The sequence below is a fragment of the Cavia porcellus genome, unplaced genomic scaffold (genome assembly GCF_034190915.1).
Source record: "Cavia porcellus strain 051 isolate PalLab524CR breed Dunkin Hartley unplaced genomic scaffold, mCavPor4.1 scaffold_3, whole genome shotgun sequence".
Classification (NCBI taxonomy): Eukaryota; Metazoa; Chordata; class Mammalia; order Rodentia; family Caviidae; genus Cavia; species Cavia porcellus.
Genome location: NW_026947486.1, coordinates 49411366 through 49426511, shown reverse-complemented (window position 1 = coordinate 49426511; position 15146 = coordinate 49411366). Strand labels below are relative to the sequence as shown.

General features: G+C 30.7%; 2 protein-coding genes across 4 annotated transcripts in view; both read left to right on the top strand.

Moving 5' to 3' along the window:
* Hdx (highly divergent homeobox) overlaps nt 1–14192 on the top strand; it is a 202314-nt gene extending 188122 nt beyond the window's left edge. For 2 of the 3 annotated variants that reach the window (XM_003470966.5, XM_063246138.1), the window contains one exon: nt 1562–14192. In XM_003470966.5, the coding sequence (XP_003471014.1) occupies nt 1562–1687 (126 nt within the window). In that variant the 3' untranslated portion in view covers nt 1688–14192. The remainder of the gene's footprint in view (nt 1–1561) is intronic. The other variant, XM_063246139.1, reaches the window with a different exon arrangement.
* The window catches only part of Rps6ka6 (ribosomal protein S6 kinase A6), a 324661-nt gene continuing 312073 nt past the window's right edge, over nt 2559–15146 (top strand). The window contains 1 exon segment of the mRNA XM_063245567.1: nt 2559–2585. Within this exon segment, the coding sequence (XP_063101637.1) occupies nt 2568–2585 (18 nt within the window). The 5' untranslated portion in view covers nt 2559–2567.

The window sequence follows — 15146 nt, the reverse complement described above, 5'->3', positions numbered from 1 at the left end:
TACACGCCTTTTAGTAAGTCAACTTTATGTAATGCAATGACAAAGAAATAAATAATAGCATTTATCTGATTTCCAGATCTCAACACTGGAATATAGAGTATCACTGACTTTACAGCATGCTAGGTACATGTTCAGTAAGTGATAATTTGAACACTTTCTTTCTTTAATACTATGTCTTCAAATATATTCAAATATTGTGTAGGAAAATAAATCCAATGATGTATTCAGTCTCATCAGCCAGAGTCAGAAAAAGGACCCTTTGCAACTAAACTTGGTTAGAATTAATCAATACTGTTGAACAAAAATGATACTATGTAGTTGCAGCCTAGCACCTTAGAAAGTGTTTGGTGTCTAGGAAACTTTGTAGTGTTAAAACTGTCAGTTTTGACAAGGTTACGGACACTAAAGATAAAAAATAAATAACAGCTTTTTTTCTGGATAGAAGTTAGTCTCTCCTTACACAGTCTGACAAAAAGTAACAAGTATTAATCTGTCCTACATGCTCCAAAGGCAAAATATATAGGACTTGTGCTGTCATTTATTTAATAAGTGACAATTGGAAAATACTATCATTTGGCAACAGTGGATTTTTATACACTTTCCAATATGCCCAGGCTTTCTGTTTCTTAATTAGGTAATGATAAGTTTTTCCTTGTTCCTGTTTTCTCAGTCCTTGTTTACCACCATGCCTAAAGTTTACCCTACAAGTAATATGCTGTCTAAAAGTTACGAGCTATATGTATTATTTGTAGTTCTGAGAGCAACAAGTCAAACATTTACTTTTAGTTTCTTATGGTCAAATGGGCATTAGTGTCAGAAACATAAAATTTGATTAATGATGTATTTCCCTAGTATATATGTATGGCATGCAACCACAAATGAATTTATTAGACCATGATTCTTGGCTTCTCCTAATCACTCCAACTGAAAAATGAAAAGTTGTCCAGATACACTACTACAGCAGCTACATTCTTCGATCCAGTTGGCCCTAGTGAGTGCTTGCTATCTGTTGATGTGGCCAAGGAAAGGAAAACAATTACTTGGTCTTTTCACGCTGCTATACTTTACTTTAAAGTAGAATAGCTGAATTTCTTTTTTAATTGATAAGTTCTTTACCCCAATGAAGAACATAACAAACCTTTGTGGAATGTGGTTTACTCTAAAATATAGTACAACTAGGTATGGGTATTTTAATAAGGGGTACAATTTCAATCTTTTTAGCAGTGATCAATGAACATTCATTTAAAAATCAATTACAACCAACACTTTAAATTAACTGGTTCAGAATGGTTGCACTTTTGTCTTTGATTTTCTCCTTTGAGCAGAGTTGTATTCTACAAGGTTCACACTGCCTATATCTAGTATTCTGTTGTTTTTAAATTAGTGTATCAATGGTTTTTATTTTATTTAAGGCATTGTATTAAGTACTTAAATATAAATGTTTCTTTATTTAAATCTATGTAAATAAATCAAAATGAGATACCAGAAATTATTAAAATAAAATTGGGAAAAAAACTCTATCCACATACTAATTTCCCCAAAAATGATTTTTCTGAATCAGGCACTGCTATCAGAATTACCTCCTGAATTAGAAGAGATGGATTTCAATCATGCCTCGCCGGAGCCTGATGATACCTCATTCAGTGTGTCTTCTTTATCAGAGAAGAATGCATCAGACAGTTTATGATTTGAAGAGAGATATATGATGCAGTATTTGGCTGCTTAACAGGTGTGAATTTTAAGATAACTGCATTCTGTCACCCCAATAGTCTTCAGTTGAAAAACCATATTATTGAAACTAAGATATTCTTGTGAAGGATAGACCACATGTAATGGCTACAATGCAAAAAAATGCATGTTAAATTTAAAAACTGAGAGGTTTTTTTTTTTTTTTTTTTTTTTACAAACTAATGGTACTATGGAAAAGTTAGTGTTTCGTTTTGAACAAAGCTATGAAATTTATTACATTTAATTTCTGAAAGACATTTTTTGATTTTATAAAATATTTACTAATAGCTTTAACCAGGGGCACAAAAATAAATGTATTTCAACATTAATTATCAAGCAACTAAAGCTTGATTTGTGTTGGTTTTTTTTTTTTTTTAGCAATTACACCTTATTTCCTCTCCTTTTCCTATCATCCATACACATTTTTTTCTCAGGAAAGTGAGCTAAAACTTAAAAAACAAAACTTTAAAGAACTATTTATCCTGGATAAATTATGGGATTTATTTTTCAATCCCTACAAAAAATGATTTAAACTAATGACACAATTGAAGTAATGACTAGTATGTAATTGCATATTTTTATCTAGCCAAAATATCTGTGAGGAGAGGGGAAATACTAAGGAAAATTAATTTTCCAACATAGTCAAATAAATGATTAGGGGTACAGACAGATATTGTAAAATATTAGTCTTAATGAGAATCCTTCATTGCTGTGAAAGAAAAAATATTGGTAAGCATTAAATTCTACTGATAAACTTTTGTAAATGAGTTAGATTAAATATTGCACAAATATTTCAAGTATATCACAATCTTCAAAATTTTTTTCAGTGCTTACATTTTATGAAACAAGAAGTCAAGGTAAGCCACTGAAATTTTTTTTAAAACCTAGTCACTGAGCAAAAATTTAACCCATTTCCATGTGAAGCCCTTACTGAGCCATCAGCCAAGGATAATATCCAAAAAGAATCCTACTACTTAGGTTGTAAATGCATCCTCCAAATTTCCTGGATACTAGTCTACAAATGCACACTTTTAAAATGAGCATAGTACCAGTTGTTCTATTACTGTGTGCAAGTGGCAATACACTGTAGACAGTTCTTTGCAGATCCTTCCTTCCAGGATACCAGGTGGCAGTACCAATACACATGTGAAAGAAAATGTCAACTTTTCTGTACCCTCATAGTTTCATGTATTTATAACTTGGCAGTGTTGAATTGTGTTGCATGATTAAATTACTAACTATACTTAAGCAAAAGATTAATAAATAACTAGATGACACATTTAGTTATCAAATTTATACTTAAAATATTTAAAAATTTAATTAGAGACAATTCTGATCATGGAATTAAACACAAATTAACGAATGCAGAACGGCAATTTTGAATGTCTTCAACCATGTGATGCCTCCCATCCTATAAAAATATAGATAATGCTTATTGATGGCCTTATAGTGTGATTTGATATTATTGCCATACTCCGTCTCTGACTCCTCTGTTGCCAGAAATATTTTAGTACTCTAGTATGCTCGCTTTTAGCTGAGAACCATATATTCTTTGAAATGTTCAGTATTCCTTGCCAAAAATTCAAATTCCATTTTTAAGAAAAGAACACAGATAAACAGAAATTCAGATATTAGCATTGAATTTTATCAGTCATGCCAATTCCGCCATGATATAGAGTCCGGAATATAGACAGCAAAAGTAGGAAACCATTTTTAAATATTATGTATAAATTTCAGAATTCCATATCTCTCTTAAGATCTCCTTCCCAGTCCTTAAGTTTATCTTTTAACTCAAATTTTTTCTGTTTCTATTTTAGCCCTTTCTCAGTTCTTATTGGAAAGTACAGATAGAGAATTCTTTACTAAACATTTTAAAACTAAGAATTTATCTTTCACACTTTTGAAACTAGACACCATCAAAAATATTTGCTGAACTCCTGCTATAGGAAAGGCACTGTTCTGGACACTGGAATTCTTGGTACTGAGCTGAACACTGGATTTCTTGGCAAGTTGTAGACTTCAAAAGGAATTATTTCATTTTAATGTACTCAAGAATATTAATAAAGCATATTTAAGCAAAAAAAAATGTAACTGATTTAAGTAGTCTGCCAGGTGTGATTCCCAAAATAATCCCACTTTACATTTTTGAGAGGAATCATACATGACTCCCTTGTATTAAAGTTCCATTAGAATAGAAACAAGGAATCGTAGCAGTATACTAAAGACTCCTTTTATTTTGGCACTTGTGTTTCAGCAGCAGAATTATTTATTTTATCATCACCAGAATTAAAATACACATAATTAAAATATGGCTGTTCTTTAGCAGGAATCAAATTAAACAGCTTTATCAAGCAAAATTTTCACAATTTGTAGAATGAAATTTTGCGCCATTGGTTTTGGAATAGATATCAAATTGAAGTATTGAAAGAAAGTTAGTACGGAATTGGGTTTTAGCTTGATGGCAGAGCATTTACCTGAAGCTCCATGGATTAAATGCCCATCACTGTAAAAAAAATAAAGATAGGAATACATGAAAGGAAAATACATATTATGAATAAAATATGTTTTCACGTATATAGTTTAGAATTGCTTTTGTGATATATTAGATCAAGAAAAGTAGCAGTTTATGATTATTCTTATGAACAATTTCATGCCTAAAGGTAAAAACCAACTTGTGATTTGCCTTCAATGCTTTAATGATATTAACACATGCAAAAAATATTGGAAGAAAATTAGCTTCTTCATAGAGACTGGGTATGTTTTGTTTTAAGGTCAGTTACCAGTAGCAGAACTTTTGTACTGCCATTTTGTAGTAGAACTCTATTATTGATGGAGAAGAAAAGGCTAAGGTCAAATCACTTCCTGTTCTCTCTATACTACTGAGACCTCAAAATACGTTCAAGGAGCCCTTTCTTTAAAGACAGAAACATTTCTGTTGTGGTCCTCTAATATTCAGCAGGTTTATATGTTTGTAGGAATTAAAAGAACTCTGGAGTTTCAGGCATGGTGTTCCAAGCTTGTAATCTCAGTACTTCAGAGACTGAGGCAAGAGGAATGGTACAAACTCTAGTCCAGCCTGAACTACAAGTGAGAATTTGTCTCAAAACAACAAAAACGAACAAAAAGAATTTTGTACTCTGATACTGTCTTGGTCACTTTTTTGACACAGGGAACTTTATCCAATATCCATCAGGTTTTCCTCATCTTAACTAAATTACTTGTGATCACTTTTAAGAGAAATTGTCAAAATTTTGACGCCTATCCTTCCTCCACATTGCAGCAATAGTATAACAGGAATAATGACAGTTTTTAATGTGTCAAATTTTAATTCAAATATACAAAATGTAAAATTGTTATTGCCAATTTTAGGGCATTATGAGTGTCATTTTTTCTAAATTATGGATAGTTTTACACTTGCAGTTGATGTTATCCTTGGCAGACAGCACTGTATCATGCCCTTCACCAATCTGTGCTATGTAATAGTATAATTGAGCAGCCTAGTAACATGTGAACCTACACTCAACATAATTGTCATTGCTTTACATAAGCATTTATCAAAAACAGATTTGTTAAGGGGGGGAAAGAAAACAAAGTGATCTTTTCAAGCAATTATTTTTCCTGATTGTACCTTTAAATCATATATTAAGAATATATTGCTCCACAATGAAATTTTACTTTTCATTAACTTACTAAGTACATAATTCCATTTGACATTCCTGCATTCCATTTTACTTGTACTACCTCTGAAACATTACCATCACCTTAAATCCACATCAGATTGTAACATGAATATTTGTTGAATTTTTATTTACCCTTTTATAGATGCAATAAATAATTTCCAACTAATATATCTTTCTTTACTTTAATGCTTCTATTTTCAACTCTTGGTATTGTAGTTTTTATTTTAAGATGAATTAATTTCTTCCAAAAATAAGGTTTTGATAAAAAAAGAGAAGTGCAGAGAAAAATGAGGTGTTGGCTGTCAAAGAAAGGAGAACACTGAGTGCTCAAGAGAAAATTTGGTTAACTTCCAAGCTGATATGTATACTATATTTAATTGATGTTATTTAACATGCACTGCATTAACATCTATTAAATAACATAATGTTTTACAGTAGGTAATAGATTTGTCTTCAGTAGAATAATTAAATGGTAGAATCAGCCAATTAATTGGCATGGTACAAAAAAGAATGGCATTTTTACTTAAGGTTTCTGTTTTAATATGTGATGGTTTTGAATCTAACTTTCCCTGCTTCTGTTTGACACCAGTTGAACATGTTTTAAAATGGAATGAATATGTACATGCCTTCTTTATCAAAGATTTATACCATTTAAAACTATTCATGTTACCTAACTAGTAGGGAACAAAATAGATTGGGCAAAGGATGAGTTTCAAACAGCACACGAAGCAGTATTTCCTATTTGATAAATTTTCAAGAGTTGCAAGGGGAAAAAAATTTTACATGCAAACTTAAATGACACAGGTCTTTTCAGATCTACAGTGCACTGATTTATGGTAAAAAGAGTGTTTGATCATATAAAATGAAATGAGAATAATTACAAAACTATCTTATACAGCAAGAAATATTTACAAATAATTGAATATTTTGCATACTTTGAAATTTTATGAGATTTCATATTTTATTTACATCTTTTTATGGAAGTGGATTTTCATTGTACAAATTTTAGAAAATATTTAAAAACCACTTGTAATTTCACAAACTAATAATGGATATAAACATCTTAGTCTATTCACTCTAGTCATTTCTCCTATATATTACATATATTTAACAAAACTGGGTTCACATGAAAATACAATTATATGTCCTACATTTCTTATATGACTATTTGAGACCAAAGTATTTTACTTTCAATTATATTTGAATCTAAAGATAAAGACAAAACATATTTTAAAAATTCATGTGGAGGGAATAAAAAGAAAATTTTTATTACTGAAACTATTTTAAGGAGTTAACATGTCACTGCTTTACATGAAAATTATGCATTTTAAGAGATTGAAAGCAAATATTGCTGCTATTTATGATAACATCAATGAAATTGCTATACTTTAAGAGCAAATTGCAAAAGAAGACCAAATTACAAGAGGGTTCTCCTTAATGCTTCTACCCAAGTACTGTATTGTTTTTGTGATCTACACTAGTAAACCACGCTAAACTATATTTTTATTTTAAAAAGAAAAATAGAAAAAAAGGATAGAAATAACACTGAATTGCAAAAAAATTAGGAAGTTAACACTAGTTAATTCCTAAAATAGTTGTTCAGGTTACAAGATGTAGGCACAAAAATAAACAATGACAGCACAAACTGATAGTATAGTTATCTATCTTGCAAACTTTAGAATAGAAAAACATCCTTTTTAGCTATGAAAGGTTTCACGCTGGATATACCAATGTACACTTGAAATTATTATTTTTTAAATAAATCAATTGGAATACAGCTCTATTTTTTCTCTAGAGAACAAGGTTATATCTTTCTTATTATAGTGCTCTGTTTCACTCATCTTACTGGGAAGTTTAGAAACGTTTGCCTATCTTGAATTTTGTTGTGTCATAATGATTAATATTTTTATTTCAAATTTATTGCATACTGCAATGTATATACAAATTACTACAATCATCTACTTCTTTTTACAAGCTAAATTATATGAAACTCTATTACTTCTGTCAAGCTCTAGTTAAAAATGTAGATTTTTAGAGAAACCTATTAATTTTTTCTAGCTGTTAATAGACCATTGGAGTGCATGAGTTCAATAATGTGGGAAGTGATATCTCTAATATTTGTTTGCTTAAATTAGATGATTTATATGTCTAAGACACAGGTCATAGATTTAAACTCCAATCAGGTCAATCAATAAGTTTATACAAGTCAACAATTTCTTCTGCAACAGAGTCACTATGCACCTGTATTTTTAAGGAATTTTTGCCCATTGATGAATATGATCATTTTTATAGATTTTTAAAATGTATAAACAATGAATGCTGGGGAGGCTCTTTTGTTCATTCTCATCCCATGCCTCTACTGGAACTTTATTAGTAATTTATTGGAAATAAATTGTTATAAAATTCAATTATCTGTGACTAAGGTAAAATGAACTATTGGGCTTTCATTCATCACTGGTAGTATTTGCTTAATCAGCTGTACTCTTTACAACATTATGTAACTAATAGGCTACCAAGAAAAGGATAGTTAAGGCCATGGATGTCTAAAACTGGATAGAGATACCTAGAAATTGGCTAAAAGTCTTTTGAAAATCATCACAATGACAGTCACTAAGTGGATAGTGGGCAGGGCAAAGAGGGTTCTAGATTCTAAAATCTAGAAGATGAAGGTTTATATAGTAGTATAGTTCAGGAACTTAAGTATTGTACAAGTTCAATTGAGTCAAATCTCAATTTTAATATTTATTGGATGTGTGATTTTAGGTATTTGATAAATTTGTGTTGCAAATTATGCATAATGATAGTGCTTACCTTGTAGAGCTTTAAGGATTATAATGCATCATAAATTGCTCAACATAATGCTTCATAAACAATGACTTCTTATTAAAAGTTATTTTACTATTATTATTATTATTATTATTACATCCTATAAAGGGAATTAAAGGAATTCAAAGAAAACTCTGATCCAACAATTTTGCCCTTGGTATAAATGGATAAATACAAATATTTAAGAGGATTAATGGATAGATCCAAATAATTTTATCTACATATTCTTTCTCACTAGCAGAGATATCGTATTCAAAAGATAAAACAATTTCTTATACTCTCAGTGTTCTTCTTAATACCTTAAAAAATTAACAGCCATTCTCATTTAGCAAGGAGCTGCTACCATATATGAATTGGAGTGAATCTTGTTCATTATCTTACATTTCATAAACTGTCAATGCCATATAACAAATTTCACACATTTGTATTTATCTATATTATCTCTTTCATAAAAATATTTACAATGTAGTGTGAAAAATCCTTTACAGAAAAATCTAGTATGTAAAAATTAATTTGACTTTTTGAGTGTCATATCTTAATCTCCAGTTTAATGCATGAATTTCTGAAATATTTTAAGTATTATCTGCAGAAATTTTAGTTTAGATATTTATTATTTATTTATTTATGGTACTGGGAATCAAAATCATGGCCTGGCACTTGCCAGGCAGGTGCTATGCCATTGAATTATATGCCTGTCCCCTGTTTAGTTTTTTTAAACTTTCTCTGTTTGTTTCAATCAAGTGAATTCTATTCTATTATTAGTGGCTCTTGAACAGATAAACTATCCTATTTTATTCAATAAAATAATGTTTTATTTTTTCATGGCAATCTTCATGAAATACTACATTCCATGCACTCCTTGATTTAAGGGTTGGTGTTGAAAAATCTGTAGTGATTCTGATGGCCTTTCTTTTATACATGATTTGTTTCTCCTTTTGAACAGCTTTTTGGTACTCTCTTCTTTTGTTCAATCTATGGAATCTTCACTATTGTATGCCTTAGTATAGATTTTTATGGTTAATTGGAATTTGTATGCCTCACTTATCAGTATGTCAAATTCTTTTTCCATGCCTGGTAAGTTTTCTGCCATTACTTCTGTGAACAGGATTTTTCATATCATTTGCACTATCTCCTCGTTTTTCATTGATCTTATGTTTCATTGATCTTATGATCAATCTTATGTTATTCTTTGCATTATACAGCAGCTCTTGAACTGATTTTTCATGGTCCTTTGTTATTTTTAAGAAATCTTTATTTTCATGATTTCTCACCACAAATATGTATTCTAGGTCTAACATGTCCACACTACTGTAGATTTGGCTTCCTATATACTCAATAGAAGTTTTAATCACCTATATATTTGTTTGAATCTATTGTAGAGATTCCATTTCTTGGCTATGTTGGACATACATGATTTCCATAATTTTCCTAAGCTCCTCTACTTTTCTTTTATCTTATCTACTCTAAATTCACTAGTTATGTCTTTCGTTATGTCCATCATCTCTTTAAAATTGTCTTGAGAAATTATTTCTAATATGATTTTTCTAGAACCTCATTCTTCTGCTTTGTTCCTTCTGCTAATACCACTTCAGAAAGTTCAGATGGGTGGCTCTCAAACTATTTCACATCAATGCCTCTTGGGTTTGCCTGTGATGAGCTGGTATTTTGGCATTGCAGCTTGTTTCTGTGTGTCATTTTCTATATATACATTCTATGGTTGTATTGCTACATTGTTGATTGTAAATTTCTTATGGGAGATAGCTTTATTACTAATATTTAGAACTTCTTAGTGAATGATACTTTTCACTCATATCTTCTGGGTGTATCTGGCTTTTGTCCATTGAGACTGTTGCAAGATTCTACCTCTTCAGTTTATTGAGGATAAGAAGTTGCTGCTTATTTGGCCTAACAGTCGGTTTTTTGGTACTAGCTGATAATACTGTTAATGATCTTAGTCTTGGAATGCGAGAACAACTAATTAGAACAACTATGTCACTTTGATTAAAGTAGTACAATCAGTGATTTTGCTTTCAAGAATATCCTAGAAAATGGTGAACTGTGGTAACTATTAATTTGCCATCTTTATTCATTTAAACAAATTTGTAGTTATGTAACAAAGTCTAAAGTAAAATAGAAAATCACATACAATAAATATCACTTCTACATAGCAATTTTATCCTCGGGAGAGAAAATTTAAATATAGTAAGAAAAAAATAGAGAAATAGAAAGACATTAGAAGTAAGGCTGAAAGACAGAGAAAGAGTACACAAGAATTGGGAAGTTAGTGAAGAAGACTATGGGGAAAGAATAAAAGGAAGAAATGGACCCAGAGGAGCAGTGAATTGTCACCACCTTGGGGCTCACAGTGTCAGTGTGAGACATAACCATAGGAAACACGCAGGCTCAGGTAACCAAGATCAAGTTGCAAAGAGACACCCAGGGTTTTGTCAACTAATAATCTCAATCCTTGGGTGGGGATTTAGCTCAGCAGCATAAGTGGTTGCCTGGCAAGTAGGAGATCATAGTTTGATCTCCGGCACCAAAAAAAAAAAAAAAAAAAAAAAAAAAATCTTGATCCTGGCTTCACATCCAGAAACCAGAACCAACCTAAACATTAGTGGAGTTGAAAGTACAAAAGTAAAGGCTTGCTGGAATTATCTACCACCCCACCATAATTCTTCTGCAGGCTTGCTATGATTAACCAAGACAAATCTGACCCTGTCTATCCCCTTTGCCAACAAGTGGCATGAAGACACATTTTGAAATAGACAGTTTTATTCTCTTTTTCTTCACATTTTTCAATTACTCTTGTTTTCATATGAGCATGAATATTATATCTAGCTTTATTGTTATTTTTAAATTCTGATTTCTGTTGTATCATTACTTTTATAAAGGTGTTTTATACTTACATGCAGCCTTCCTTCTAATTTACTCATGAGCACATATTTTGCTTTCAAAAGGTTGTATTTTCTAATTGTACATCATTCCGAAATATTTAATTCATCTGTGTATCAAGAATTGCATAAACTGTATTCTTACTGGCACATTAGGTCTGAAGTAAGTGGCTATTTAAATACTTATTATGCTTTGTTTTATATACATAATGTTCTGTTTGTTAATTTACTAACATATATGCGGGAGAAATTAGAGATTCCAATGGATTTATTTTATTACAAGACAGCACTTATTTTTGTGTTTTCTATTTTTCAAATAATTGGTGGAGATTTAACTGGAAAAGTACAGTAAAAAGTATTAAGAACTAAATTCCAAGAACCTTCACATTCAATCAGCTAAAAAAATGACCTATTTGAACACAAATGACTGCTGGAAGTCAGGAGTTAAAAAAAGAGTTCAGGCACAGGAATTTAGAAAGTCTTAGAAACAAGATTGTATAAATTGAAATGCAATTTCAATAAGTATAAGAAACAATGGGAAGTAAAATGTTAGACTAGCAAAATTCAGCCTCTGCATGACCTTGTATCCAGGCACCTGAAAAATGACAAGTTAGTAGACAAATGATAAGATATCCTGGAATAAGAAAAAAATGACAGGAAAATTAGAAGATACCAAGAAGCTGGGGAACTGAACCTCAATGCACAGAAATAAAAGAAGCAATCTGGAAGCTTACCATAGGACCTAGGAAAAGGAACATGTCATGGAGCTGCAGTGTGGGAAGCTCCGTAAGGAAATGATAGGTGGGAATGACAGCATTGCCTTAGGAGGAACTTACAGCTGTTGCAAATGGACTTTAGGTCTCAGTCACCGGGGAAACTTAACAAACTTACAGGATGTAAATCTAGGGAGAAAACTGTGGTTTACTGATTTCAAAACAGTAGATAATGGAAATAAACTGGCCATTGAAATATATAGAGAAAATATTTGCAGTGGTTTTTCCGAACTTTTCCTTTTTCTTTAAAGAATTCTTCAGTTTGGGGATTTTCCTTTTTTATTTTTCTTTCCTTTCCTTTTTTTTTCACTTTTAATGCTTTTCATATTTATTTTTTCCCCTCTTTTTAAACTTCTTTTTCTCATTGATTCTATTCTTTTATCTTTATCTAATGTAATTAGTATTCTCCTACTCCTTAGTAGAACTTTAAATGTCACTTTTATTTTATTTTGATCTTATATTATTACTTTTTCAATTTTTTTTGTTTTCTTTTTCCTGCTCCCTGCCCCTTATATCTTTACTAGTGTAAAAATGAAGCTATTTTAATTTTTAGATAGTTACTCTATATAATCACTGTTTCTTTCTTATTGTTAGTGGAGGTGTAATTGTCACATTTAGGAGATATTTAATCTAGGCTAATATCTGTCTTAGTGTTTATAAAAAGATTATAGATAAATTTGCTATGGTTTAAGATTATGCATTATCAGTTCTTGTAGTATATCAATATGCAAGTCGTTTCTGATGATAATATTGTTGCTGTTTTAATTGCTGTTTCAGGGTACATAACAGTTTAATTGCTGTTGCTAACAATAGGGTTTGTATGCATGGTAATATCCAGATTTCCTTTGAGCTACTAACACTATTGCTCTCAATTTGGAAATAACTGAGTACTGAGACAATAGCACTGCATTCTCCCTTCCAAATTAATGGAGCTAGTCAGATACTGACACAGAGGCAGAGTCCTAGTGAGCCATACCAAGTACATCACTGAAAAATAGATACAATACTAGCTAAAGAAACATACATACTATCAAAAATTATTTTCTCATATCAAGAATACCCAGAGCAAAACAATCAAATAGACAAACTAAAGAAATCAAGGCAAAAAAAAAAATGCTTCCAAAAGCTCCCTAGTCATCTTGTGGATATCAAGAGGGTTTTTGTAAGGGTGATAGAATATATATATATATATATATATATATATATATATATATATATATGATCAAAGCAAACTTAAAGCATATATAACTGAAAAAATGAAATAATAAAATATGATCAGATATTTTATAAAAGAAACTAATGAATAGCCAGCGGAACTAACAAAATAACATAAAACATGAATAAGGAGTGTAGCCATGAAAATGTTCCCAATAGAAATCAAGGAAATTAAAAATCCCATCAAAGGTATGTTCAACACAAGTGACCAAGTTTGAGAACAGAGTGTCAGAACTAGAATGGTAGTACTGCAAAAAGAAACCAGTTACTTTGCAATAATACAAAACAAGAGAATATTAAAAACACATCTAACAGCTCCAAATGATGTATGGGAGAATTCTCTAAGAACAGTTGGAATTAGTGAACACAAGACTGCACAAGTAGCATAAATAGCTTTTTTACTGACACGATTGGAAAAAAAAATTGAAAATAGAATGACATAAAAATAGGTCATACGTATGGAGCCCGAAATTTCCAAGATCAGAAAAGAATCTCTCTGCAAAATATCCTAGTCAAAATTCCAGACATCCAACACAAGAACAAAATTTGAAAGCTGGTAGTAAAATGCAAGGAGTCACTTATAAATGCAATCTCATGAGAATTACAGACTTCTCAACAAAAACCTAAAAGGTTACGTGAGATTGAGCTGAAGCGATTTAAGCCCTAAAAATAAACAATCTGCAACTAAAACTGATATACCTTGCAAAATATATTTCTCAATTGAAGGAGAAATAACTACTCTCCATGACAAAGAGCACTTTAAGAAATGACACCAAACCAGCACTAAAAGCATTTCATGAATATCACAGAAAGAGATGTTGAAACCAATATTTACAAAAAGTCTAATAGGATGAGTATATCAAAACAGGTTGAGCAGTTAAGTAAAAGGGAAAAATATGAACTTAGCAGCAGGAAAATAACGCAATGGCAGAAAGAAGTCAATAATTTTAATTACTAATTTTCAATATGAATAATCTCAATTCCTCGACCAAAAGATGTATTTTGGCAGAATGGAAAATAAACCAAACACAAGAATATGCTACATACAAGAAATAAATTTAAATGTAAAATGAAAATCACAGACTAAAAAAAAAATAAATAAAGTATAGAAAGCAGTAGTCCAAGCACAGGAACTCAGAAAAAGCAGTATCTCCCCTAATTCCACATAAAGTGCAGTTCAAGACGAAACTGATCAGAAGAGGAAAAAAGTTCACCACATATTTGTTAAGAAAATAACATCAGGAGGAGACAACAATTAAAAACCTATATGCATCAGATACCTGGGCAGCCAATTTTATAAAAATAAACAGTAAATATGCAGAAGAGATTAGACAAACACCAACACAATTCTGGGGGAATTTGATACCACAGTATCAAAAATAGATCAATCAGCCAAAAGAAATCAACAAAGATACATCAGTGTTGAACTAACTCTTCAAACACATGAAACAGATATTTTCAGAGTGTTCCACCTAACAACAAAAGAATACTTGTTCTTCTAAGCAGTATATGAAACATTTTACAAAATATACTACATGCGAGAAAGACATTCTTACATGAACACAAAAGAATCAAAATTACATAGTTTCAGATCCATATTGTTGAATTATAGTACAATAAAATTAGAAATCAAAAGTAATCAAAGAATATCTGCAAACAGATGAAAATTATTCAATATCCTATTCAATAATCAGTGGCTTTCAGAATAAATCAATAAATAAGATTGGTATTTCCTAGAATCAAATTGAAATGCCAATACAAAATAACAGAATCTTAGGAACACAATGAAAGGAGTCCACCATGAAAAGTTTTATCTGTAATTTTCCACACTAGGAAAGCATTATGACTCAAAATGAACAAACCTAATGATGCACATCAGTATCCTAGAAAAATAAGAAAAATTCAAATTCAAAATGAATAAAAAGAAGAAAATTTTAATTAGAAAATTAATATATTTGAGACTAAAAAAGCAACAGAATGAATCAGTGAATCATTTTGAAAGAATAAACAAAGCATTCAAATCTCTAGCT